This window comes from Paroedura picta, chromosome 4 (genome assembly GCF_049243985.1).
Source record: "Paroedura picta isolate Pp20150507F chromosome 4, Ppicta_v3.0, whole genome shotgun sequence".
In the NCBI taxonomy this organism is placed as follows: Eukaryota; Metazoa; Chordata; class Lepidosauria; order Squamata; family Gekkonidae; genus Paroedura; species Paroedura picta.
The window spans coordinates 143,087,614-143,115,534 of record NC_135372.1 but is presented as its reverse complement, the minus strand read 5'-3'; the positions used below and the strand labels follow the sequence as shown (position 1 = coordinate 143,115,534).

Sequence of the window (27,921 nt, the reverse complement as noted above, 5' to 3'; positions counted from 1 at the left end):
AGTCTCAGAGTAGCTTACATTCACCTTCCCTACCTCTCCCCACAACAGACACCCTGCCCTGTGAGGCAGGTGGGGCTGGGAGAGCTCTGCCAGAACTGCTCTGTGAGAACAGCTCTAACAGGATTGTGACCAGCCCAAGCTGGCTGCATGTGGAGGAGCAGGGAATTAAAACCAGCTTTCCAGATTAGAAACTGCCGCTTTTAACGAGTACACCGCAATGGTAACAATCTTTGTGGGTCTTCAAGGTACCTAGACTTTCTGTTGCTTCAGAAGTATGCCTGCACACAAAAGTATATTCCCAGAATTAAATTTTGTGGGTCTTCAAGATGCCCCTGGAGTCCAACTCTGTGGCAGGACATGAGAAATGACAGACTTGCTGGAGACGACTCTTGCGAGTCCCTTGGACTGCAAGGCGAACAAACCGATCAGTCCTAGAGGAGATCAGCCCTGCCTGCTCTGCCTGCTCCTTAGAAGGCCAGATCCTGAAGATGAAACTCAAATACTTTGGCCACCTCATGAGAAGGAAGGACTCCCTGGAGAAGAGCCTAATGCTGGGAGCGATCGAGGGCAAAAGAAGAAGGGGACGACAGAGAATGAGGTGGCTGGATGGAGTTACTGAAGCAGTAGGTGCAAACTTAAATGGACTCCGGGGAATGGGAGAGGACAGGAAGGTCTGGAGGATCATTGTCCGTGGGGTCACAATGGGGCAGACACAACTTCGCATTTAACAACAACAAAATGCACACCTTGGGGACCCTAATTTGGTTGGAAAAACCACCTGCAAATGTGTTAAATCAGGGGTAGTCAAACTGCGGCCCTCCAGATGTCCATGGACTACAATTCCCAGGAGCCCTTGCCAGCATTCGCCAGCGAATGCTGGCAAGGGCTCCTGGGAATTGTAGTCCATGGACATCTGGAGGGCCACAGTTTGACTACCCCTGCGTTGAATAAACCAGGCGAAGAAATACAAAGAACCACTCCAAGGGGCTCGCTGAGCCCTGCAGTTGCTTCAGGGAAAACAAGCAGGGCTCCGGAGATCTCCCGAAGACTTTCCCTGCACAGCGTCATACACAAAGTTCTTGGAATCCAGCTCAAGTGATGGGAACTGACAGTCGAATTCCCCACAGATGCCCAAAATATGTTAGGGGAGAGAATTTCTCCTGCTCGCCCCACATTTCAAGGCCCTTCTGAATAGGAGGGGAGCCCCCATGTCTTCCGAACTGGAGCGGGTTCTGGCGGCGAAACCGTCGCGACTTGGGTCGGATCCTTCCCAATCGGCGCACTCCACTTTCAGCTCCCGCAAGGCGGTATTCAGCTTCAACAGCCTCTCCAGGAGCTGCTGGTCTTGGCGCTGCATTTCCAGCTGGAAGGAAGCAAAAAGAGAACGTGGCCAAACCTGGAACCAGTTTCGGTGGATGGTCCGCTAACACTGCGGAATTCGATCTCGGGGCAGGCAAGGCAGCACTGTGGTCTGCCACCAAAGGGCCACGGTTTGGGTTCTGGGCGGGGGCTTTAAAGGAAGACGTCTCCCAGCCACTTCCCTTAATGCAGCAGAGGCCACCCCCTTTCCCAAAGAAGCAATGACCGCTTAGAATCATATAACTGTAGAGCCTGAAGGTTCCATAGAGGTCATCTAGCCCAACCCCCTGTCCAATGTGGGATCAACCGGACAAATGGTTGCTTGAAGATCCCTCCAGGGAGTGGGGAGCTTACCATCTCCCCAGACAGCCAGTTTCACTGTCTAACTACTCTTAGTGTACATTTATACCAGGATTAGTAGTTCTTTTAAAGCCATCTAGTCCTGTGGCCATCACTACATCCTCTGGCTGCAAATTCCACTTTTTAATAACTCTACAAGCAAAGAGAGCCTCTTGTGGCAGAAATGTTGTCTGAAAGCTCTGCCTGTGAGGCTGGGAGTTCAATCCCAGCAGCCGGCTCAAGGTTGACTCGGCCTTCCATCCTTCCGAGGTCGGTAAAATGAGTACCCAGCTTGCTTGCTGGGGGGTAAACGGTAATGACTGGGGAAGGCACTGGCAAACCACCCCGTATTGAGTCTGCCATGAAAACGCTGGAGGGCGTCACCCCAAGGGTCAGACATGACTCGGTGCTTGCACAGGGGATACCCTTACCTTTACCTTTACAAGCAAAGTAGCATTTCATTTTCAGGGATGGGCTTCAAAGGATGTCAGAGCATGTCTGCCCCAATCCCAGATGAGGATTTTCTTATGAGCAACATAAGAATGTAACGGATTGGAATTTTTAATTTCTATTTGGTTCTAGATTGTATTTCAGGACTTTATGAACCTTTAAATACTAAAATACAACCTGGAACCAAATACAAATTCAAAAATCCCAATTGGTTAAATTCTAAGGTTGCTGCCACTCCCACCTGAAAGGAAACATCTCCGTGCTTCCATGTTCTACTCTACCTGCAAACTGCCCAAATTCTTCCCCCAGGTGTGCCAGACCTCGGAAGCTAAGCAGGGTCAGCCTTGGTTAGTATTTGGGTGAGAGGCCTCCAAGGTACCCGAGAGGTCATGACAGGCATTCACAAACCCCTCCCAACCTCCATTGCCTGGCTGCCCGACAGCTGTCAGATCTCCCGGCTACCCTCTGCACCCACCATACGATCAATACATAATAATCTGCCCCTTTCCGTTCAGTCATCCAGGCTGACCTCTGAGTCACCTTGAGGTGCAGCGACAGGCCTGGTGTGAGCCGGTCTATGAATACTAAGGAGGAAACTGGCTGGCTGGGCAGGAGGGAGCAATTCCACTTGGCTGCAGAAAGAGACCTTCTAAGATGGGGGGGGGGGGGATAATGGCCACAGTGCAGCTGCCCCCTCCCTCCCTCCCTCTTGTTCGGATTTCTTTCTAGTTTCCCCTCCTTGTCACGTTCAAAACAGGCATCTTCCCCCCCATCCTCCAGACCTGGGCCTACTTGAGCCTCATCCTATCCCATGAGGGTTTGTTTTAGAAGCACAGAATCCCAGAGGTGGAAGGGGCCACAGAGGCCTTCTATTCCAGCCCCCCACCCAACGAGGGGCAGCACAAAGCACTCCTGGCAATTGTTCCGTCCAGCTGCTCCTTGAAGACTGCCAGTGAAGGGGTGCTCACCGCCTCCCTAGGAGGCCCCCATTCCACCACTGGGCAACTCTTTTTACAGTAGTCCATTTTCCGGTAATTCCTCTACCGCCCACCTGCTGTTAATTTAAACCCAATTTTGATTGCCCTCTCCTCTGCTGCTTACAGGAACAGCCCCCTAACCTCCTTGAAATGGCAGCTTTTCAGACAATTTCTTTGCTTCATTTATACCCCTCCTTTCCACACCATGGGGACCTCAAGCAGTGTGCGTTGTTCTTTTTCTCTCCTTTTAACAATCACAACAACCCTCTAAGGTAGGCTAGGCCCAAAGGTGTGACTAGCCCAGGATCACCCAGCAAGCTGCCATGCCACGAGTGGAGATTCGAACCTGACTCTTGTCTTGACCAGTACCATGCTGGCTCTCCAAATGCATGCCATATTATTTATTTATTTGGGTTATTTGTTGTGTGTGTGTGGCATGAGGGGGGTGGATGGGGCAAATGACTTTCAGGGATAGTTAAACTGCGGCCCTTCAGATGTCCATGGACTACAATTCCCAGAAGCCCCTGCCAGCAATGCTGGCAGGGGCTCATGGGAATTGTAGTCCATGGACATCTGGAGGGCCGCAGTTTGACTACCCCTGACTTAGGTAATCCTCCAAGGAGCTGGCCCACCCCACTGTGCCCATTCCATCAACTGCCCCTGTTTGGGATCGAATTCCTGCATTTTCCCAGTTGTCATCGTGACCTTTGAGAAATGTAAGTGACCTTGAAGCCACTTTATAACTCTTAGCCAGAAAACAGCCAGAGTCCAGGAGCACCAGTAAGACTAACCGAATTTGGGGGCCGGGGAGGAGCAGGGCCTGCCCACCTCGAACTTCCTTCACAGAAGTGGGGAGGGGCTCATGAAAGCCCCTCCCCGGCCCCCAAATTCGGCTAGGCCTCCAGGTGCTCCTGGGCTCCGGCTCCTTTTTAGGGCTACAGACTAACCCACCGACCCATATGAGAATTTCTGCCGGGGGCACATCATGAGATCGAATCTCCGCTCGACCGGGTGACCTTGGGACGGGCGCAGGCTGCCGGCCGCGCCTACCTCGCAGGGTCGTTGTGAGGCGAAAACAGAGGCAAGGCAAACGCGGTACGCCGCTTCGGGTCCCCACGCCGGGCGAGCCAGGCGGGAGAGAAATAAATTGTATGAAGAGTCCAACCAGGCAAGGTGCGGCATGAGAAAGATGCGCAGGGAGAAGAGGGGGGGCAGACAGACAGCTCACCGCCCCCCCCGCTGGAGAGACAGATCCCCGCATTTGCGGGGATCTCCGGCCAGGCAGAACTCCAGCAACCGGTCGCGTTTCCCCCTCCTCCCCAGAAGAGCCTCTCCGGTTGAACTTCTGCCTGCCACGCGGCCCGCGCGAGCTCAGTCGGGCCGCGGCCGCCCCCCGCGCGAGGGGTTGGGGAGGGGAGGGGAGGGGAGGGGGGGGTCTTTGTCTTACCAGCTCCCTCCGCAGCCAGGCCAGCGCGGCTTCCATCCCGCCCGCCCGGCCTCGCCTCCCCCCGAAGGGCTCCGCGGCGGATGCGGTCGCTACGCAGCTTCCATTGCGCGGCTCCGCAGGCAGCCAGAAGCAACTGGTGACTCGGAGATCCGCGGCTGCGGGAGGGAAGGAGGGGGGGCTGCTTGCCCCCCCCCCGCCCCCCAGCGCCCCCCGCGCCCCTCGCGACCGAAGACGAGCAGCAGAGCCTGCCCCGCGATGCCCCGCGGAGAGCTGTTGCGCCAAGCCGCCTCGCCTGGGTCAGCCAGAGACAGAGGGAGGGCCACTCTAGGGAGGGGAAGGTTGCCAACTCCCGGAAAGGGGATTCCGGGAAATTTGGGGGTGGAGCTTCCCCATGTACGGCACAGGACTACTTCCATGTGGGGGAGGGGGAGGGAGGAGTCACGCTGCCCGGGGAGCTGCATGGATTGCAAGGCAATACAGGACATTTCAGGGGCTGCACTGCACATGGGGAGGGGGCCGTCCTGTCCTGCAGCACCTGCATCTGCTCGGAGGCCTTGACGTTCCGCAGCTTGTTCCAGGCCAGTCTTCATGTCAACATGACCCCCCAATTAAATGAAACAGGTGCCAGTTATTGCGGTCCAGCTGGTGACCTTGGGCTCGCTACGGCACTGATAAAACTTCTGACCGAGCAGTTCTGTCAGGACTCTCTCAGCCTCCCCTACCTCACAGGGTGTCTGTTGTGGAGAGAGGAAAGGGAAGGCGAATGGAAGCCGCTTTGAGACTCCTTCAGGTAGAGAAAAGCGGCATATAAGAACTAACTCTTCTTCTTCTCCTCTCAATCTGAGAGCCAGGAGACAACATCAGGGGAAAGCCTCGGCCTGTGGTTGGCCCTGCAGAAGAACTGGTTGGCTCCTATGAGAGACAAGAGGCTGTACTAGGTGGACCCTCACGTGTGATCCAGCAGGGCTCTCCTGATGTCCTTAGGAAGGCCTCTCTGCCCTGTTGCCGCCCTCCAGAGGAACTGGCTGGCCCCTGTGTGAGGCAGGAGGCTGGACTAGATGGACCCCTGGTCTGACCCAGCAGGGCTCTCCTGATGTCCTTAGGAAGGCCTCGGCCTCTCTGCCCTGTTGCTGGCCCTCCAGAGGAACTGGCTGGCCCCTATGTGAGGGAGGAGGCTGGACTGGAGGGACCCCTGGTCTGACCCAGCAGGGCTCTTCTGATGTCCTTAGGAAGGCCTCAGCCTCTCTGCCCTGTTGTTGGCCCTCCAGAGGAACTGGCTGGCCCCTATGTGAGGGAGGAGGCTGGACTGGAGGGACCCCTGGTCTGACCCAGCAGGGCTCTTCTGATGTCCTTAGGAAGGCCTCGGCCTCCCTGCCCTGTTGCTGGCCCTCCAGAGGAACTGGTTGGCCCCTGTGTGAGACAGGAGGCTGGACTGGATGGACCCCTGGTCTGACCCAGCAGGGCTCTTCTGGTGTCCTTAGGAAGGCCTCGGCCTCTCTGCCCTGTTGCCGCCCTCCAGAGGAACTGGCTGGCCCCTGTGTGAGGGAGGAGGCTGGACTAGTTGGAACCTCCCTGGTCTGACCCAGCAGGGCTCTTTTGATGTTCTTAGGAAGGCCTCGGCCTCTCTGCCTTGTGGTTGGCCCTCCAGAGGAACTTGGATTTTGACGTGATGCCTCTTGCTACAGCCCAAGACTGCATTTGCCTTCTTTTCTGCTGCATCACACCATCTGCTCATATTTAGCTCAAATGCCCCAAGATCTCATTCACACACGCTGCTACCCAGAAGTGTGTCTCCCATCTTTCAACATCCTTTCTCACCTTCCTTTAAATTCCATCTCCATTGGCAGCAGGCTAAGATGCTGTCTTGAGAACACACCTTTCCAGGCTGCATAGGGCCTGCCTTGTGCTCTGCCCTGTTCTCCCAAAGTGTGCCGTACATTTTCAATATCATAACTAAAATGCACATGCCCACCGCTGCTCAGGGTACAATCTCTGCTCCGACGGGCCCAGCGTGATCCCCGGAGATGGGTTGCCTAGGCGACGTCGCAATGTGTGGTTGTCATATGTGCCGTGTGATGCCTTTCCATTGGCTGCCTCGTGTGCCTTTTCAAACCCCAGCTCTCGTTTTGTCAGGAGGTGCAGCAAGTGTGGTGTGCCCTTGAACGAAAGATGCTGGAATAAGCAAGAACATGGAAATCTCTTGGCAGACGGGGAGGGAAAGAGAGTCCCGTTTCCTGGTTTGCATCTCTTTTCCCGGCAAAAATTGGATTTAAATCATGATGAGACTTTTACATAGAATCATAGAGTTGGAAGGGACCTCCTGGGTCATCTAGTCCAACCCCCTGCACTACATGTCTTGTACATGATACAAGAGTTCAATCTTCTCCTTGAAGGCTCCTCCTGACTCATTTTATGAAGGCCTTAGTGTTATAAGAGGATAACCAAACCATGGATAAGAACATGAGAAGACACACTGGATCAGGTTAGTGGCCCACCCAGTCCAACACTCTGCGTCACACAGTGGCCAAAACTCAGAGGCTATCAGGAGGTCCACCAGCAGGGCCAGAACTCCAGAAGCCCTCCCAATGTGACCCCCCAACACCAAGAACACACAGCATCACTGCCCAGTCATAAGAGAAGCCATGTTGGATCAGGCCAATGGCCTCTCCAGCCCAACACTCTGTGTCCAATGGTGGTCCAAGCCTAGGTGCCATTAGGAGGTCCCCTAGTGGGGCCAAAACTCCAGAAACCCTCCCAATGTGCCCCCCCAACTCCAAGAATACAGAACATCTCTGCTATCAGTCTTGATGAAAAACAAACAAACATGCAAGTCAAGGATGATGGTTTTGCTTTCACAAACTGGTAAGCTGCTTTGAGACTCCTTTAGGTAGATCAAAGCGGCATATAAGAACCTCAACCTCCTCCTCTTCCTCTTCCTCTTCCTCCTCCTCCTCTTCTTCAAATGCCAGCATGGTATCATGGTTAATTGTGGTGGCTTCTCATCTAGTGAGCCAAGTTTGATTCCCTGCTCCTCTACACGCAGCCAGCTGGGTGATCTTGGGCTCATCACAGCCCCGACAGTACTGTTCTCACAGTGCAGAGCTCTCTCAGCCCCACCTCGCAGGGTGTTTGTTGTGGGGAGAGGAAAGGGAAGGTGATTGGAAGCCCCTTTGAGCCTCCTTTGGGTAGAGAAAAGCGGCATCTAAGAACCAACTCTTCTTCTTCTTCTTCAGTAATATCAGGGCTCACCCAGCCTCACCCACCTCACAGGGTGTCTGTTGTGGGGAGAGGAAGGGAAGGCGATTGGAAGCCCCTTTGAGAATCCCTCTGGTAGAGAAAAGTGTGTTATAAAAACCAATTCTCTTTCATTAGTTCATAAGGGTTATTAACATGCTACTGGGGTTTGTTTCACTATTGTACTATTGGTTCTTCTTCTCTTTGCTCCTTCCTTTTCTCCCAGAGACAGAGAGGGAAAAAGATCTTAGGGTCATAGTGGAGAGCTCAATGAAAATGTCAAGTCGGCAAGCTGCAACAGGGAAAAGGGCCATTCTGTGTCAGGGATAATTAAGAAAGGGGTTGAAGATAAAACAACTAATATTGCATGGATATTGCATGGATCCATGATGTGCCTCCGTCTAGAATACGCAGAGATGACTCAGGGAGAACATGAGAGGGGTTGGTGAAACTAGGCCTGGAGAGGACAGAGTTGATGAAGGGACATTTTTCTCCCTCCCCAAATACTACAAGTCAAGGGTGTCCAATGAAGTTGGTGGGCAGGAGGTTCAGGACGGACAAAGGGACATTGTCAGGATGAACAAAAGAAAATGTTGCGACTAGACTAGGTGGCCCTCTGGTCTGACCCAGCAGGGCTCTACTGATCTTGTGAAGGCCTCCCTGCCCTGTGGTTGGCCCTCCAGAATATCTGGTTTGCTACAGGAGGCTGGACTTGATGGACCCTCAATGGTCTGATCCAGCAGGGCTCTTCTGGTGTCCTTAGGAAGGCCTTGGCCTCCCTGCCCTGTGGTTGGCCCTCCAGAGGAACTGGTTGGCCACTGGGTGAAAGGGAATGCAGGAGTAGATGGACCCCTGGTCTGATCCAGCAGGGCTCTTCTGATGTTCCTAAAACAAACTTCCTGGCCAGAGCGTTCTGTATCGGTAGACGATTTTCAGAAAAACTTAGCTGGAATGGGTGGGTGGGGGAATCCTGAAACCTGTTGGTGTTGCACCATCCAATTTTGCTAGCGAGGTTCAAAACAATTCCCAGGGCTCTGCTGGGTTTTGTCTTTAACCCCTTGTTTAACTCTCAGGATGCAAAAACCCAATTATGCACAAGTGCTTTTTTGCATGGGCAAATTGGACTGCACGCTAATGAAATTGGTGGAAAGTTGCATTGCTAAGGGGTGGGCGTTTCTTGTCTCCCTCTGACCCGATTGCTACCTGTCTCTGCCAGTCTCATAGAATCATAGAATCATAGAGTTGGAAGGGGCCATAGAGGCCATCTAGTCCAACCCCCTGCTCAACACAGGATCAGCCCAAAGTATCCTAAAGCATCCAAGAAAAGTGTTTATCCAACCTTTGCTTGAAGACTTCCAGTGAGGGCGAGCTCACCACCTCCTTAGGCAGCCTATTCCACTGCTGAACTACTCTGACTGTGAAAAACCTTTTCCTGATATCTAGCCTATATCGTTGTACTTGAAGTTTAAACCCATTACTGCGTGTCCTCTCCTCTGCAGCCAACAGAAACAGCATCCTGCCCTCCTCCAAGTGACAACCTTTCAAATACTTAAAGAGGGCTATCATGTCCCCTCTCAACCTCCTTTTCTCCAGGCTGAACATTCCCAAGTCCCTCAACCTATCTTCATAGGGCTTGGTCCCTTGGCCCCAGATCATCCTCGTTGCTCTCCTCTGTACCCTTTCAATTTTATCTACGTCCTTCTTGAAGTGAGGCCTCCAGAACTGCACACAGTACTCCAGGTGTGGTCTGACCAGTGCAGTATACAATGGGACTATGACATCTTGTGATTTTGATGTGATGCCTCTGTTGATACAGCCCAAAATGGCATTTGCCTTTTTTACTGCTGCATCACACTGCCTGCTCATGTTTAGTTTACAATCCACAAGTACCCCAAGGTCTCGTTCACACACAGTGCTACCTAGAAGCGTATCCCCCATCCAGTAGGCATGCTTTTCATTTTTCTGACCCAGATGCAGAACTTTATACTTATCTTTATTAAATTGCATCTTGTTCTCATTTGCCCATTTTTCCATTGTGTTCAGATCTCGTTGAACTCTGTCTCTATCTTCCGGAGTATTTGCCAGTCCTCCCAATTTGGTGTCATCTGCAAACTTGATGAGTAGTCCCTCCACCCCCTCATCTAGATCATTAATAAATATGTTAAAAAGTACCGGGCCGAGCACCGAGCCCTGAGGTACCCCGCTACTCACCTCTCTCCAGTCTGATGAAACACCATTGACAACAACTCTTTGAGTGCGGTTCTCTAACCAATTCCCTATCCACCTAACGATCTGAAAATCCAGATTGCAGTCCTTCAACTTATCCATCAGAACATCATGGGGAACCTTGTCAAAAGTTTTACTAAAATCCAAGTAAATGACATCAACCGAATTTCCCCGATCCAGCAAACCTGTTACTTGGTCAAAAAAGGAAACTAGGTTGGTCTGGCAGGACCTGTTGGAGACAAATCCATGCTGACTTCCTTGGATCACCAAATTGTCCTCCAGATATTTGCAGATCGCTCCCTTTAATATCTGCTCCATTATCTTCCCCACAACAGAGGTCAGACTCACTGGTCTGTAGTTTCCCGGGTCATCCTTCCTCCCTTTTTTGAAGATCGGAATAACGTTTGCTCTTTTCCAGTCCTCCGGGACATCTCCAGTCCTTAAAGAGGTTCCGAAGATGATGGACAAGGGCTGTGCAAGTTCTCTGGAAAGTTCTTTGAGTACCCCTGAGTACATTTCATCCGGACCAGGGGATTTGAACTCATCCAGTGCAGCTAAATGCCTCTCGACAACCTCTATATCCATGTTAACCTGCCACCCAGACACTATCCTTTGGCTACGGCCATCTCTAGATGTGCCTAAACACTTTGACCTGTGGGAAAAAACAGATGTAAAATAGGCACTAAGCCTTTCTGCTTTCTCTGCATCTTTCGTTAGAGTTTGTCCATCCGCACCCAACAGTGGGCCTATCGCCTCCTTTACTTTACGTTTGCTCCTCACATAACTGAAAAATCTTTTCTTGTTACAATGGGCTCCCCTGGCCAATCTTAGCTCACTCTCAGCTTTGGCCTTTCTGATGATTGATCTCATCTAGGCTAGGTGGTTTCTACCCCGCATAACATATTTCAGCTCTGAGGTTTCCGCTGGTTTTTGGATTCTGGCGGTCCACTCCCTCTTGGATGTCCCGTCCCACTGGGTGTCCCATCCCGGTTGATTCCCCTTGACAGACACCCTGTAACTGACCTTGAGTCTCAGCCAGAAAGGAGGACTCTCGATAACCAAACAAATAAAACAAAACAATCCACGTCAATGGGCATTTCCCCTGCATTTTCAGGTTTGCTACTCCGAGGTCAGTAAAATGTGTCTTCTTCTTTTGAAAAGAGCCAGAGTCCAATAGAGGTGAGCAGGGACTCACAAAAGCTCACACCCCTGCTGCAATTTTTGTTAGTCCTGGAGGTGCTCCTGGCCTCTTGCAGTTTTCTACTGTTCACTTATTGAGCTGTGACTCATGGGGGCTCTTAGCCTGCCCCAAATGTTGTTAATCTTTCAGGTGATCCTGTAAGGGTGGGCAGGAAGGGATGTGCCTGGGTTTGTCTCTTGTGGCCCTTCCTGGCACACCCAGGGAATTGCTGATCACCACTGTGGGATGGGAGGTGAATTCCCTCCAGGCCAGGCTGGATTCTAGAGATTTTTGGTGTGTGTGTGTGGGGGGGGAGGTCACGGGGGCATGAAACTGGGGTCACTGTGGGTAGGCAGGTAGGCGTGAGTTCCTGCATTGTGCAGGGGGTTGGACTAGATGACCCAACTCCGTGATTCTGTGAGTCTTGCCCTTCCCCACTGCTACAGTCAGTCTAACAGGGCCAGTCATCTGGATCCTTCTTCTTTCGAGAGAGCCGGGGTCTCAGGTAGGCTAGTTCCACACTTTGAGAATTCTGGGTGGAGAAAGAGGCCACTTTCCTTCTCCGCTCTGAGGCTTTCCTTGCAAGCTCCCCCTGTGCCCCCCCCCCGATAGCTGGCAATTCTGCAGCCCCAGACCTGGCTTGCCTCTGTGGGTCCCCTCCCTGCCTTCCTCCCGGTGGCCGAAGCCCCCGCCTCCCCCCTCCCCCCTGCACTGCCAGGTAGGGCTGTGCGCCTTCTGTGGCCCCTTCCCAATCACCTCGCCGGCTCAACTGCTTCCCCGACCTGGGCAGGGGGGATGCTGCGCCAGCGGCTGCCTCCTGCGCGGAGGGGAGGCGACCCCGCCTTCGCTTGCAGCCGGAGAGCCGCGCGGCCAAGGGAGAGAGAGGTAAGCAGCCCACCGCCCCCGCCTCGCCTCCTCGGGGCACTGCTGGCGGGAGGCGGCGAGGGGAAGCCGGTCCGCCCCCTCCCTCCCTCCCTGCCAGTCGCCTTTGGGGGCACGCCATAGGGTGGGGTGGGGGAGCAGCAGGTGCGCCATGGAGCGTTTGCCCCGGCCTGGGATAAGGGGCAGAAAGAAGGATCGCCCAGGGGCCGAGAAGAAAGCTCTGGCCGTTGTGGAGGAAGGGATCCAGAGATCCAGGGGCGATCCTGACCTCCTCCCAGGTCGGGCTTTTCTTCTGGATCCCCCCCTCCTCCAGCCCTGGGCAGGACTCGCCGGCCGCGCCGTGGTGCTGAACGGACAGCTCCCGGCCGCCCGGGATCGCCCGGCCCGCCATCCTCCAGGCAACCGCCAGGGGCGCTGCGGAGCGCTCTACCTTTGTCTCTGCCCTTTAGAAAGCGCCGCCAGCGCCCCCCCCCCTCCTTCCTTCCCTCCTTCCTTCCCAGGCCGCCCAAGCCGAGACCATCGCGGGAGGAGGAGGAGGAGGAGGAGCCCACCGCGGAGCATCCATGGTGGCTGGCGGCGGGGAGCCCAGGCTAGGGGGACCAGGTGGCTGCGACCCCCCCAGGCAGCATGCGCCCCGAGGCGTCCAGGCAGGAGGGACGGGCCAGCGCAGGTACTCACGGACCCCCAGCGGCGCCCTGCAGGGCCGGGAGGGCAGCAGCAACAGGAGGGGGCTGTGCTGTGCGGGAGGGTCTCGCCCTGCCAAGCCGTAGTCGTGGGAGGAGGACAGGAGGAAATTGGGGGAAGGGATGGGGGGGGGAGAGGCAGGCGGCTGCAGAGCCCTCCTTGCAAACGCGCAGGGACCGGGGTTCGTGCAGGTGTGGGCGCGCGCGCGCCCCCGCGATGCCACCAGCCCCGCGTTGCGTTGTGCGGGAAGGCAGGTTGCTGGAGAGTTATGCGGCCGCTGAAAGGGTGGGGGGAAGGCCCAGGGACCTTGCCCCCCCTTTTCTGTGGCATCAATCGGGTGGAGAGCCAAAGACAGCCCGACCTTCCCCTGGCCCACCTTTGGAAGGATTCTGCTGCCATTCCGCTCCTCCCTCCCCTCCTCCGTCCTCCGTCTCCGGGGCTCTCTGCGCATCGGGTGCCCCCAGCGGGTTGCTAGAGAGAAGGGAACCCCCGAGATTTCTCTGCGTAGAGCAACAGCGCCTGTAGTAGCGCCTACTCCAGGAGGAAAAGGTGTGTGAGAGGGGAACGGAATCCAGCCTGGCACGCATCGGATGTGGGATGCCAGCCTCCAGGTGGGACCCGAGGGTCTCCCGGAACGACAGAGGTTGCTTCCCCTGGAGGAAATGGCGCCTTCCGTGGGTGGCCTCAAATAGCCCCCAATCCCTGATATAATTCCCTCAAACTCTACCCTCTCCTAGGACCCATCCCCAAATCTTCAGGCATCTCCGCACCCAGGGACGACGACCCTGCATTTGGGCACAATCTGACAGGACCTAAGTCTGTTGCTTCCAAGGGGCCAACACTGAATGCCTCTTTACTGGGAAGCCCAGCCCTGGGGAATGGTGTCCAGAGACATGGATGCCCCAGCCCTGCCCAGTTCATCAGATCCGGGATGCTAAGCAGGGCTGGGCCCGGCTAGTCCTGGGAGGGGGGAAAGCCAAGAAGTCCAGGGCTGCTGTGCAGAGGCAAGGAGTTAGCTGTGTTGGCCTGCCTGAAGCAAGCACTGGAAAGCTCCCGCCTGGAATAAATCTTTGTTGGTCTTCAAGGGGCCCCTGGACTCTGATTTTTGTTGTGCTGTGCATAGGCAGGCTACAGAGAGCCACCTCTGTTCATCTGCCCTGACCAGCATGGCCTGGGCGAGCCTGATCTCATCAGATGTTGGAAGCTAAGCAGGGTTGGGCCTGGTGAGTTCTTGGAGGGGAGACCACCAAGGTGGTTCTTCAGAGGAAGGCAAGGACTAAACCACCTTTGAATGTCTCTTGCTTTCAAAGCCTTACTTAGGGCGCCAGAAGTTGGCCGTGACTTGAGTCCTGCCATGTTTGATCAAGAGACCCGCCTAACAGGGTGGGCCAGCGCAGCTGCCCCTGCCTTTCCTTGTAGCACCCACAAGTGAACTCTGCCATACCCCCCCCCCGCCCAGTTCAGCTCTTTGCACACAACCTCCTTAGACAGGCGTGATTTCTACTGGTGTGCACAGAAGGGTAGCTTCCTCCTGCCTCTCTCTTTCTGGTGACCTTTCGGTTGCAGCTGGGCTTCCCAGAGGGCTTCTTGCAGCTGCTGCCTTCAAAACATTTCATTTTAACCCCTTCCCCACCCCCAGGGACTTGGGGCCGGGTGGAGGTTCTGCTCGCTTGTGGATTGGGGAAAGAAACAAAATGAGCTTAGTAGAATACAATAATTCAGACAGGTTGTGGGAGGTTTCTGTCTTGGTAGTTCCGAGTTCCTTCCCTAAACAAGAACAATATTCATGAAATGCCTTCTGTCTGTCTGTTTGTCTGTCAGCCCGCCCGCCCATCCATCTGCTTAGATATAGAGATAGAGATAGAGATATATAGATAGAGAGGCTCTTTTATCTATATCTATATCTATGATATAGATATATAGATATAGATAAAAGAGCCTCTTGTGGCACAGAGTGGTAAGGCAGCAGACATGCAGTCTGAAGCTCTGCCCATGAGGCAGATCCCAGCAGCCGGCTCAAGGTTGACTCAGCCTTCCATCCTTCCGGGGTCGGTAAAATGAGTATCCAGCTTGCTGGGGGGTTAATGGTAATGACTGGGGAAGGCACTGGCAAACCACCCCGTATTGAGTCTGCCATGAAAACGCTAGAGGGCATCACCCAAGGGTCAGACATGACCCGGTGCTTGCACAGGGGATACCTTTACCTATAGAGATAGATAGATAGATAGATAGATAGATAGACAGACAGACAGACAGACAGACAGACAGACAGACAGACAGACAGACACCCTGCTTTTTACCATCCAAAGATGTCTTCAAGCAGTTTACAATCACTTTCACTTGCCAAGTGGAGAGGGGTACCTGAGTGATATAAAATTTTAAATGTATATTTAATTAATAAAGTGTCTAGGCATTTTAACAGGTTGTAAACCACCTGGAACCCTAATGGGGGAGAGGCAGTTAAGAAATATAACAATAATAGCAAATCCCAGAGCTAGGAAGCAACATCAGAGCAAGGCACCAATCTCTACACCCTGTTGTTGATCTTCCAGAGGAACTGGCTGGCCCCAGTGTGAGACAGGAGGCTGGACTGGATGGACCCCTGGTCTGACCCAGCAGGGCTCTCCTGATGTCCTTAGGAAGGCCTCGGCCTCTCTGCCCTGTTGCTGGCCCTCCAGAGGAACTGGCTGGCCCCTGTGTGAGAGAGGAGGCTGGACTGGATGGACCCCTGGTCTGACCCAGCAGGGCTCTCCTGATGTCCTTAGGAAGGCCTCGGCCTCTGTGCCCTGTTGTTGGCCCTCCAGAGGAACTGGCTGGCCCCAGTGTGAGACAGGAGGCTGGACTGGATGGACCCCTGGTCTGACCCAGCAGGGCTCTTCTGATGTCCTTAGGAAGGCCTCGGCCTCTCTGCCCTGTTGTTGGCCCTCCAGAGGAACTGGCTGGCCCCAGTGTGAGACAGGAGGCTGGACTGGATGGACCCCTGGTCTGACCCAGCAGGGCTCTCCTGATGTCCTTAGGAAGGCCTCGGCCTCTCTGCCCTGTTGCTGGCCCTCCAGAGGAACTGGCTGGCCCCTGTGTGAGAGAGGAGGCTGGACTGGATGGACCCCTGGTCTGACCCAGCAGGGCTCTTCTGATGTCCTTAGGAAGGCCTCAGCCTCTGTGCCCTGTTGTTGGCCCTCCAGAGGAACTGGCTGGCCCCAGTGTGAGACAGGAGGCTGGACTGGATGGACCCCTGGTCTGACCCAGCAGGGCTCTTCTGATGTCCTTAGGAAGGCCTCGGCCTCTGTGCCCTGTTGTTGGCTCTCCAGAGGAACTGGCTGGCCCCAGTGTGAGACAGGAGGCTGGACTGGATGGACCCTGGTCTGACCCAGCAGGGGTCTTCTGATGTCCTTAGGAAGGCCTCGGCCTCTCTGCCCTGTTGCTGGCCCTCCAGGGGAACTGGCTGGTCCCTGTGTGAGACAGGAGGCTGGACTGGATGGACCCCTGGTCTGACCCAGCAGGGCTCTTCTGATGTCCTTAGGAAGGCCTCGGCCTCTCTGCCCTGTTGTTGGCCCTCCAGAGGAACTGGCTGGCCCCAGTGTGAGACAGGAGGCTGGACTGGATGGACCCCTGGTCTGACCCAGCAGGGCTCACCTGATGTCCTTAGGAAGGCCTCGGCCTCTCTGCCCTGTTGTTGGCCCTCCAGAGGAACTGGCTGGCCCCAGTGTGAGACAGGAGGCTGGACTGGATGGACCCCTGGTCTGACCCAGCAGGGCTCTTCTGATGTTCTTATGAAGGCCTTGGCCTCTGTATTCTGTTGTTGGCCTACCAGAGGAACTGGTTGGCCTCTGGGAGAGATAGGATGCTGGAATAGATGGACCCTTACTGGCTTGATCCATCAGGTCTCTTCTAAGGTTCTTAGGAAGGCCTCAGCCACTCTGCCCTGTTGCTGGCCCTCCATAGGAACTGGCTGGCCCCTGTGTGAGACAGGAGGCTGGACTGGATGGACCCACCCTGGTCTGACCCAGCAGGGCTTATGTTCTTAGGAAGGCCTCGGCCTCTCTGCCCTGTTGTTGGCCCTCCAGAGGAACTGGCTGACCCCTGTTTGAGACAGCTGGACTGGCTGGACCCCTGGTCTGACCCAGCAGGGCTCTTCTGATGTTCTTAGGGAGGCCTCAGCTTCTATGCGCTGTTGTTGGCCTTCCAGGAGAACTGGTTGGCCCCTGTGTGAGACAGGATGCTAGACTAGAGGGACCTCACTGGTCAATCCAGCAGGGCTCTTCTGCTGTTCTTAGGAAGGCCTTGGACTCCGTGCCCTGGTGTTGGACCACCAGAGGAACTGGTTGGCTTCTGAGTAAGGCAGGATGCTAGACTAGATGGACCCTCACTAGTCTGATCCTGCAGGGCTCTTGTTATCTTATACAGGCCTCATTGATTCTGTGCCTCTTTGATTTGTCCCCAGCAGACCAAGTGCTAACAGGAATGACCCAGGGGCCTGAGCCGCAATGGCGTCCTCACATCCCCTGGAACTGACCGTCTTGGGGAATGGATCGGGACCCAGCCAGAGAGCCCCACAAGGGGCACCTTGGACAGCTCCCAGTTCGGGCATTGAGAACATCTCCTACGAGGGGGAGGAGGAGGAGGAGGAGGAAGAAACCTCCTTCCCGAAGGCCCCCGGTGGTCCCAAGGAACCCCCAGTTCCTCCCAGAGGAGACCTGTCTCCCCGGTCAGAGGAGGGCCCTTCGTCAGATGCTAGCGGGAATTCTGTGGACTATGGCTTCATTTCCGCTTTGGTCTTCTTAGTGGGCGGGATTTTGCTCGTGATCGTGGCCTACAGCATCCCCCGGGAGCCGAGGGTCGACCCGGACGCGGTTTCTGCCAGGGAGATGGAGAGGCTGGAGGCGTACTATGCCTACCTGGGCTCCGAGTTGGACAAGTGCATCATTGCAGGCTTGGGCTTCTTGACCTTGGGGGGCATGCTGCTCTCTATCCTCCTGATGATCTCCATCTACAAAGGGGAGCTGTATCGCAGGAGGACTTTCCCGCCCTCCAGGGCTCCCAGGAAGACCTACGGATCTATAAACCTGAGGATGAGGCAGCTGAACGGAGAAGGGGGACAAACGTTGGTGGAGAACGAGGTCGTTCAAGTGACAGAAGTGGCACCCGTCAGCCAGACTTGCTGATGTTTCGAGGTATCTTGGGACATACCAGATACGGTTCTCCCTGTGTCCATCGAACGGAAAGCCCTGAGCCTACAGAATGGTTTGGGGGTTCATTTTAAACAAGTTCGACGTAATATATTTAGTGGTAACTGTGTCCCTCGGAGCAGATCAGGAAGCAAACCCACCGACAAACTGGGATTTCACCTCTTGCCAAGGAAGACACGCTAGGGTGCTGTTTGAAGAACAACCTCAGGGCCTGAATTCAGATTTGCCGTCTTGGCCAGCGTCCAGAGGGAATTCCTTTCCGCTTCACTGGTGCTCTCCGAAGTCTGCAGGCTGGATTTCCAAGAAAACTTCTCAGCCCTTTGAACATTTCCTCTGCCGGCTGCAGTGGCAGGATAACCCCCGTCTCCTCAACGCTACTAGTTCACGGCTGGACAACCAAATCGCCTGGGTCGATCAAACTGAGCCAAAGTGAGACGGCAGCGATCCTGTCAAGAGGCCGGTCCCAGGCGGGGAAAGGCCTGTGCTTTGGAGCGAAGTCACTGTGTTTTTCCGTAGCAATAGTCCCAGACACTGAATGATGAATCTTGGCGGATGCCCCTCCCTGCAGAAAGGCCAGCAGGTGTTTAAACCTGGTTCCGCTTGGATGCGTTTTCTGAGACTCGAGCTCCCTTTGCCTTCTTCACAATATCTGCCTTTAAAAACAAAACAAAACACATCCTGGGAGCAAAGCCGGGATGGAAGAATCGAGAGATGGACTCAGACCCACCACACACACCAGCAGATCCCGATCCACCCACCCGCCCACCATGCATAGGACACTCACGGGTTCACTGAAACGAGAAAGCCCCCTTTGGAATGTTTATTCCCCCCACGAAGTAAAAGCCCCCAAAAGGAACCAGTAATTTCAGACTCTCTACAGCTCCCGGGTTTCTCTGGCCGGTCAGCGCCTTGTTCTTCTTGAGCTACCTGCCTTCGATGTCAAATTTATATGCTGCAATTAGACGATAAAATTACCTCTGGGACCCAGTGCATGAAACATTAATGAAGGCCAGCGTGCAGCCGGCGGAGAGGGAAGTGTGTCAGCAGGAAGTATAAAACTGGAAATAATTCAGAAACCACGGCAGAGGTGACCTCTGCAAGGGAGGGATGCTGGGAAAGGCAAATGCACAGGCCCCGTTTGGGTGGCCGCTGCCTGGGAAACAAACTGCGTGCATTAGTCACGGGGAGGGAGGGCTCTGCTTGTGCATTTGCTCGTGTCAGAGTTATCGGTCGCGAAATCTTGATATAATGGAGGTTTTTTCTTGGGGGGTGGGGGTGCTGTCGTTGGGGGTGGGGGGAGAGGTGTTTTAAAAATAACCGGGAAACGCCACGAAAGGTCATTCAGCGTTAGCCCAGTGGTTCATCAAAATGGCAGCAAAAAGAGGCAGAAGTGTGAACCGTTTCATTTCAGAGTGGGAGATACAATTTTCGAGTGCTCCTCTGTATCAAAAAAAGAAAAGGAGAAAGTCCCCGCAAGTGGAAAACTAGCACCTCTAGGTACCAGCCCAATTTTATCTGTGCTAGATTTCTGCTTGCCATGGCTGTTTTCATTTTTAAAATCCCGGGAGATTTTTTTAAAATGTGATTTCCTGCCACTGGGGTAGGCTAGGTCTTCCCATTTCACTTTCTCACTGATTCTTTTCATAGTCAAGGGATATTCAATTCCTTCCAGGACCGTACAGTGAGTTCCTCTCCCTGTCCCTCTGAGATGAATTTTAAGAATCAAAACCAGAGGTTCTCTATGTGGCTATAGGGGTATACATTGTGAACAGTCGGGTTGGAGACCTTGAAATGCAAGAGGTCTCCTTTGAGCAGTGTAAAACTGAAAATATATACCCAATAAGGACAACACCTGTAACTTATGATAACACGGTCTCCTTGGTTGTACTAATACCTGGAAAAATGTCCGAGAATGTTCTTGTTACGGTCGAAGCCCTGGCTCATCCACAATTAAATACACGGATACATCTCCAACCCAGCGGTTTCTTATTACCTCAAACCTCCTGGCTAGATGTCTTTCACATCCGTTGCAGCATCTAAACACATAGGGGCTTTCCGCACAAGGATCAATTTTGCTGAATGTTTGCAGTATGCAGAAATGCTATATTTAATTGTGGAATTTTGTCATTCCGCATACCTTTAATTCTAGTGGAATATTGAAGTCCCAGTAGCTTTGTATTCATTCCCCACAGGTTTCCGGTCTCGCTGGAATCACAACAAAGGAAGCGATATTTTTCCACGCTTCTTCCCGCCTGTCAATCAAACAGAACAGCCAATGAACTGTTGTGTTCATGCTCCCGAAAAGCTCCTTTCCCTTTAAGAACTGTTTTTTAAAAAGCCGAAAACACCAGTAGCAACGAATATGTGTTCATTCATTGTCTCAGAAAGACCTTTTTTGCTGGCGCAGGAGCTGGCGCTTAATTGTTTACAGGCTCCTCAAGTAACCCCCCGCCCATGGGTGCAATTTGTGGCCAAAATTATGGGCAGTATCGAGCAGGGGCTGTATTGTGTTTGGGAGCTTTAAAGACACTTGCAGTAGGGAGCTTTGTTTCACTCTTAAGCACTTCTGTGGAGGGACTTTAGTCGGAGAAGCCTTGCTCGTTCGTTGCTTTCCCCGGTCTAAGGGGAAAAAATGGTGATCGCTTCTCCGGAAGTTAGGTGGCGAGAGTGGGGGAGGGACATTCTTTCTACCGCTACATTGAGAACGCACATGTCTTTTGCTGATGTGTTGCAGCTTGTGCTCAGAAGTGTAGCGGTTTTTTTAGGGGGAATCCACTTTCCCCGATTTCCCAAAAAGCGCTACAACGAAGTGATTTTTGCGGGAGTGTTGCAGGAGTGTTGCAGATTGTGTACGACGTCATGCGGAATGTTGAATTAGTAGCGTTTACCAAAGGTAAGACTTCTGCTACATTTAAGTCATGCGGAATGGCCCATATAATTTGAGGCCAGGAGTATGGATTCTTATTACAGGTAGGCAGAATCCATGTTTCTGAGCATGCTGTAAGATTCGCTGATTCCAGACGGGTGGGTAGGTTAATCCAGTGATCCCTGGGCATTTTGAGTCTGTGGACACCGTTGGAATTCTGTGGTAGCATGGCAGGTGGAGTCACAAAATGGCTGCTGTAGGAGGCGGAGCCAGCCGCAAGATGGCTCCTGAAGCTTCCCACAGTCCCACAGCCAAGGTCCTTGTGTTGTGGGGGCAACTGCTGGCAAAGCCAAAATCTGCGCAGCCAATCAAATCTCCACCAGCTTATGCCAGGCAAAGCCCTCACCTGGTTCCACCCGCATCCTAAAAACATTTAGCAAGCACCAGGAAAGGAGTTAGTGGGTGCCGCAGCACCCACGGGCACCGTGTCAAGGATCTCTCAAAAGTGAAACGGGAGCCTGGCGGCCCCTTGCAGTCGGATGAAATTTTACCCCTGCGGAAGCTTTCATGAGCCAGAGTTCAGTTCTTCCAGGGCCTGGTCTCCACTTGCTGGAATAAGCACTACTGCCCTTGAAGACGTTGAAGGATCACTGTTGGAGCCCACATTAAAAATTCTCCACAAACTGAAAACCAGAGCAGCAGAGGGAGGACCAGGCTGTTAGGGGGGCAACTGGATATCCCCCACTGTTACTACCAATCTCCAGACAGACAAGATGAGTTCCCCGGGATAAAACGGCTGTTTTGGAGGGTGGGCATTATATACCACTGAAATCCCTCCTGTCCCCAAATCCTGCCCACTTCAGACCCCACCTCCAAAAAACTCTCCAGGGATCTCTACTGCCATGATGCTGTAAATTCTATAATTCTTTGAGATCAGTTACTTAGAAGAAGAGTCGGTTTTTATACCCCCCTTTTTACTACCCAGAGGCTTCCAATCGCCTTCCCTTCCCTGTGAGTTAGGTGGGGCTGAGAGAGCTCTGAAAGAACTGGGACTGGCTCAAGGTCACCCAGTTTGCTGCAATGTGGAAGAGGAGTGGGGGCTGCTCTGGAGCATGGCTCCCGTGGCATTCTACCCTGCTGAGGTTTCTCCCACAGGGTGTCATGGTTAAGAGCAGCAGCTTCTAATCTGGCGAGCAGGGTTGGAGTTCCCGCTCCTCCACATGCAGCCAGCTGGGTGACCTTGGGCTACTCATAGTCCTGAGTGCTGTTCTCCTAGAACTCTCTCAGCCCCACCTCCCTCACAGGGGGTCTGCTGTTGGGAGAGGAAAGGGAAGGCGACTGTGAGCCACTTTGAGACTTCTTCAGGTAGAGAAAAGCGGCATAGAAGAACCAACTTCTTCTTCAGTAATCTCAGGGCTCTCTCAGCCTCCCCTCCCTCACAGGGTGTCTGTTGTGGGGAGAGGAAAGGGAAGGCGAATGGAAGCCGCTTGGAGACTCCTTCAGGTAGAGAAAAGCGGCATATAAGAACCAATTCTTCTTCTTCTTCAGTAATCTCAGGGCTCTCTCAGCCTCCCCTCCCTCACAGGGTGTCTGTTGTGGGGAGAGGAAAGGGAAGGCGAATGGAAGCCACTTTGAGACTCTTTCGGGTAGTGAAGTGGTATAATAAGCATCTCTTCTCCCCCCCCCCATTCCAGGTTCCATCCCCAAAATCTTCAGGTATTCCTTTACCCTCAGCTGGCAAGATTAGGGTTAGATCCTTTCCCCTGCCTCGGGGGGGGGGGGGAGCAGCTGCCCGAGAAGGAGGGGCTGGTGACAAGTAACAGCAGTGCTCCTGGGGGCAGAATGGGGGTCTTCCATCCCCATCCCACACTCCACAACACCAAGGAAAGGTGGCCAATGGGGATGGGGAGGAGTTGAAAGGAAGGCAGGAATATGGCCCTGGGGGGGGGTCAGAGGAGGAGAGGGGACCCCTGTGAGCACTGTCTGCCTGGGACTCCCCCAAACCTGGAACAAGACCAGCTTTGAGGTGGGACCTGGGGATCCCCCAGACTTACAGCTCATCTCCAGACTAGAAAGGTCAGTTCCCCTGGAGGAACGGATGCTTTAGACCAGGGGTAGTCAACCTGTGGTCCTCCAGATGTTCATGGACTACCATTCCCATGAGCCCCTGCCAGCAAATGCTGGCAGGGACTCATGGGAATTGTAGTCCATAGACATCTGGAGGACCACAGGTTGACTACCCCTGTTCTGGGGTGTTCGCTACTCCTGCCAATTCGGCATCATCCACAAATTTAATGTAGATCTCCATTACCCCTCATCTGGATCATTGATTAAAATGTTGAAAAGTGCCAGACCCAGTTCTGAGCCCCGGGACACCCCACTGCTCACGGCCATCCAATCTGATGAAGTACCCTTGACACCCACTCTTTGGGGGCGGTTTTCTCGCCAGCTCCCCATCCACTTGACCCTTTGAAAGTCCCATCTACAGTCCTCCAGTTCACCCATCAGAACATAGAATCATAGAGTTGGAAGGGGCCACAGAGGCCATGTAGTCCAACCCCCTGCTCAACGCAGGATCAGCCCAGAGCATTCTAAAGCATCCAAGAAAAGTGTGTATCCAACCTTTGCTTGAAGCCAGTGAGGGGGAGCTCACCACCTCCTTAGGCAGCCTATTCCACTGCTGAACTACTCTGACAGTGAAAATGTTTTTCCTGATATCTAGCCTATATCGTTGTACTTGAAGTTTAAACCCATTACTGCGTGTCCTCTCCTCTGCAGCCAGCAGAAACAGCATCCTGCCCTCCTCCAAGTGACAACCTTTCAAATACTTAAAGAGGGCTATCATGTCCCCTCTCAACCTCCTTTTCTCCAGGCTGAACATTCCCAAGTCCCTCAACCTATCTTCATAGGGCTTGGTCCCTTGGCCCCAGATCATCCTCGTCGCTCTCCTCTGTACCCTTTCAATTTTATCTACGTCCTTCTTGAAGTGAGGAACCATCAGGGGAACCTTGCCGAAAGCCTCACTGGAATCCAGGTTAACAACATCCCTGGAGTTTCCACGATTTCTAAGCCCGTCACTTGGTCAAAGGAGGAAACCTGGCAGGACCTGCTGGAGACAAATCCACGCCAACTTTCCCGGTTTAACAAACTGCCCTTCAGACCTTAGCAGATCAGCCCTCCAGGAATCTCCCCATCCGCAGTTGCCAACCTTGTTCAGCCTCTACGATTAGGGCAGACTGGCATCGAAACACCCCTGCCGGCTGTCCTCTCACGTGGTCGGCCTGTCATGATTTGAATCTCGTTGGCGTGACCCAATCCTGCAACCTTCATTCATTTCAGGAATAACCAGAGAGGCTCGAGAAGACAGCCCACCTCTTAGCACATCCGATTGGCAGCTCTCCATCGGGAAACCTGAGAGAGGCAGGCAGGAAAGGCACACACCAACCTGCAAAGTGAACATCAATTGCTTTCACTTCCAATAAAATGAAATGCCTTTGCAAGGTGCGCGGCTTGTTAAAGCGATTAGCTCTGCAGAGGGCCTGGGCGGCCGGCGCCTGAGACGCACTCCGCTTCGTCTGACTCCAAGAGAGTGAGGCTTGAGCGCAGCGGTTCTCAACCAGGGGGTCGATTGACCCTTTCCCCAGCGGTTGCCGAGGCTGCTGCGCCGTCATGCTGCTGGCCTCGGTGACCCAAAAGGGGCCGCAGCGTTAGAAAGGTTGAGAGCCAATGGCTTAATGGGACTGCCTGGCCATTGCAACTCTTGACCTCTTTCTTGTTGTGATCGCCCTTGAGGCAGCCCTGAAGACAGTGCAGACGCGAGGTCGACTCTTTTTCAGGAGCTAAAACAGGAGGAACAAATTCCTGGATGTTGCCTTTTTATCATGGATTTATTTACTGGGGGGGGGGGGGACGGGGGACGGCTTCTCTTCCACAAACCAGTCCTGACCCGGATAGCCTAGATTTGCCTGATTGCACCAGATTTCAGTGGCTCCGGATGATCGGCCTTGGTTGGATCTTGGATGGGAGACCACCAGGGAAGTATTGGGTTCCTGTGCAGAGGCAGGCCAGGGAAAACCACCTCCGTCTGTCTCTCTCTCCTGACCGGGATGGTCCAGGTTCGTCTGATCTCATCCCATCTTGAAAGCTAAGCAGGGTCACCTCTGGATAGCAGCTGGCTGGGAAACCATTGAGGAAGTCCCGGATTGGTACTCAGAGGAGGGCACTGGGCCGGCCACCTCTGTTCATCTCACATGCCTTGGAAACCCTACAGCAGGGGTAGTCAAACTGCGGCCCTCCAGATGTCCATGGGCTAAATTTCCCATGAGCCCCTGCCAGCATTCGCTGGATGGACATCATGGACATCTGGAGTTTGACTACCTCTGCCCTACAGGGATGTCATAAATTGGATGCAACTTGGCAGTGTATTTCTCCCTCACCAATGTCCAGGATACTGCCCAAGGTGAAATAAAATAATGAATCATAGAATCATAGAGTTGGAAGGGGCCACACAGGCCATCTAGTCCAGCCCCCTGCTCAAGGCAGGATCAGCCCAGAGCATCCTAAAGCATCCAAGAAAAGTGCGTATCCAACCTTTGCTTGAAGACTGCCAGTGAGGGGGAGCTCACCACCTCCTTAGGCAGCCCATTCCACTGCTGAACTAGACTCCTAGAATCCCAGAGTGGGAAGGGGCCATGCAGGCCATCTAGTCCAACCCCCTGCTCAACGCAGGATCAGCCCTAAGCATCCTAAAGCATCCAAGAAAAGTGTGCATCCAACCTTTGCTTGAAGACTGCCAGTGAGGGGGAGCTCACCACCTCCTTAGGCAGCCTATTCCACTGCTGAACTACTCTGACTGGGAAATTTTTTTCCCCTGATATCTAGCCTATATCGTTGTACTTGAAGAAATGAGAAGCATAGAATCCTAGAGTTGGAAGGGGCCTCCTGGGTCATCTAGTCCAACCCCCTGCACTGTGCAGGATCAGTGGTTTGCAATAACCTATGGGCTGGATATCTGTTTTTAATTCCAAGAGTTTTGTTTTAATTTGGCGCAATAAACGTAATATAATTTTAACAATACAGACATTCAACCTTTGAAGGTCCTAACTGTTACCGGTTGGGTTTGTATGGTACCAGCCCCTTTTTCGGTTTTTGCCTGTCTTCCAAGATCTGAATGCAACTCTAGGCAGCCCCTCCGTCAACTTGAATCAAACTTGGCGGGTCTGAAAGGTGCTCCTCCCCTGCAAAATGGGGAGGGAGGGGGGAGCTCGGAGGACTGGTCCGAACATCGGAGGAAAACCAATCTGACAGGAAAAGAGGCCAGGGGTTTGTTTGTTGTTTCCAAAAAGAAACTTTTAATGAATTAACTAGCCTTACGTGTCCATGGCTTTACAAAACTGAGCAGGCGCCTTCCTCCCAGCGATTACATTCCAGCCTGAAGGAGGAATGCCAGTCGCACCCTTGCATATTTGAGGGTTCACTTTCCCCACCTCCAGGGTTTGCAAACTGGGCACTGGGGACCCCCTCAGATCGGTGGTGCTCCCAAAGGTTGGTGCCGGGGACAGACAGACAGACACACCCCTTTGCAGTCTCACTATTCCTCCCGAAAACACTGCTCGGGCCGTTCCCTCTCACTGGCCTTGCGAATGAAATGTGTGAAGACACTCCCAGCGCCGCTTCAGTCTGCGACCGGTTCCCCAGGTTTCCCCCGGGTGCTTTGAGGCTGGGCCTAGACACAAGCCATGGCATTCAACGGAACAGCCACACCTTCCGGGGGACGAGTCAAAAGCAATTCCTGCAACACAAACATTTTTGTCGTCCCGAGCGGGCAACTAGCCTGGCAGGGGAGAGGAATTCTAAACGGGCCTGCCCGCCCCCCTGACATAAGCCTACCCCGTGGCAAGATGGTTCAACTAGCCCAACATAAAAAAGTGGAAATTCTGCGAGGCCGGGAGCACGCCAGTTGCAGAACCTCTGTTCCGTGTGTGGGGAAAGTGGTAATGGCGGCTAAGCCCAGCGCATGATGCCAAAAGGCGAATTTGCACACTCCCGTAGAGGGGGGTGGTGTGCTCTTAGAACAAGGGGCACAATTCCAGAGGATGGCCCCCTCTGTAGCCCCCCCCCTGCCAGCTGTCTGGATGGAAGTGGGGGAGAAGGCAGGTTTTTGCAGCTCCCCAGCATCCTTAGGGAAGCCTTTCGAAGCACAGAGCGGCGATGGCCCAACTGTGGCTCTCCAGATGTCCAGACTACATTTCCCATGATCCCCTGGCAGCTTATATAATTGTAGTTCATGGACACCTGGATAGCCACAGTTTGTCCACACCTGGCCTAGAGGAACCAGGAAGAGCTGGATAACATTCAGTGTGGTTGTCCAACAACTAGGTGGAATTTAACACGCCCTCCTAGCCAAATACCAGGCGAGGGCCCTTGGAAATCAAGGGGGGGGTGGCAGCAGGAGGGCAGGGTGCCACTCAAGGCAACAAGATCTGTCTCTTTGCCACGTGCCCATTTCTATCATGGCAGCCCCCACACCCAGAAACCTAGCAACAAAAGGGTTTCCTACATGAAGAGCTTCCTCTGCTAGATTTCTGCACGTCAGGGATGTTGTTAACAATGCACAAGGGTGAGGCAGCAAGAAAGGTGGGAACCCTCCCTGGCAAGAGAAACTGTCTGCTCGGACCAGGAAGGAGGCGTCCAGCACTCAGGCTGGCAATTTCCGAAGCAGTTCTACGGAATCAACGCAAACAGCCGAAGGACGGAAGGTCGTTCTCCCGTCCAACTCAGGACCCCCCTGAGGTGACCACGATTCTGCCTGCTCCATCTAGCGGTCTGTTTTGCAGCTACCTCCAAGGCCATCAAAAGCTCAAACTCTAGAGAAAGGCAGGAAAGCCCAGTAGCCGGCCATGAAAACTTCAGCCACTGACGCTTTGGCGGCAGCCAGAAAGACAGGCTCAATAGGGACTTGGAGCCTTCCTCCTCCCGAATAGCAGCCTCTGGAAGCCACTAGCAGGCCCCAGGCTTGGCTGAGCGGAGGGACCTGAGCCAGAGCATGCCATCGGTCTGCTCGCCCCCATCCCTTGCAGACAAACCTCCAG

At 53.7% G+C, this 27,921-nt stretch overlaps 1 protein-coding gene and 1 long non-coding RNA gene across 5 annotated transcripts; one reads left to right on the top strand and one right to left on the bottom strand.

Annotated features, from left to right (window-relative positions):
• The first annotated feature begins 4,115 nt into the window (after positions 1-4,115).
• On the top strand, positions 4,116-19,938 carry TMEM74B (transmembrane protein 74B). 4 transcript variants are annotated; one of them, XM_077335991.1, is made up of 2 exons: positions 4,116-4,220; positions 17,223-19,938. In XM_077335991.1, exon 2 carries the CDS (start codon positions 17,263-17,265, stop codon positions 17,938-17,940), a length of 678 nt encoding a protein of 225 aa, XP_077192106.1. In that variant the 5' UTR covers positions 4,116-4,220; positions 17,223-17,262; the 3' UTR covers positions 17,941-19,938. The 4 variants fall into 4 exon arrangements, with proteins under 4 accessions (XP_077192106.1, XP_077192104.1, XP_077192102.1 ...); XM_077335989.1 differs by lacking the exon at positions 4,116-4,220 and adding an exon at positions 11,969-12,097 and having other exon boundaries at positions 17,220-19,938; XM_077335987.1 differs by lacking the exon at positions 4,116-4,220 and adding an exon at positions 12,611-12,764 and having other exon boundaries at positions 17,220-19,938.
• Positions 18,469-24,174, bottom strand: LOC143836563 (uncharacterized). The gene is made up of 3 exons (XR_013230650.1): positions 24,039-24,174; positions 20,102-20,216; positions 18,469-18,617 (listed from the first exon to the last, which is right to left on the bottom strand). It is a non-coding gene; the product is annotated as an uncharacterized LOC143836563 (long non-coding RNA).
• Between the last annotated feature and the right edge of the window lie 3,747 nt (positions 24,175-27,921).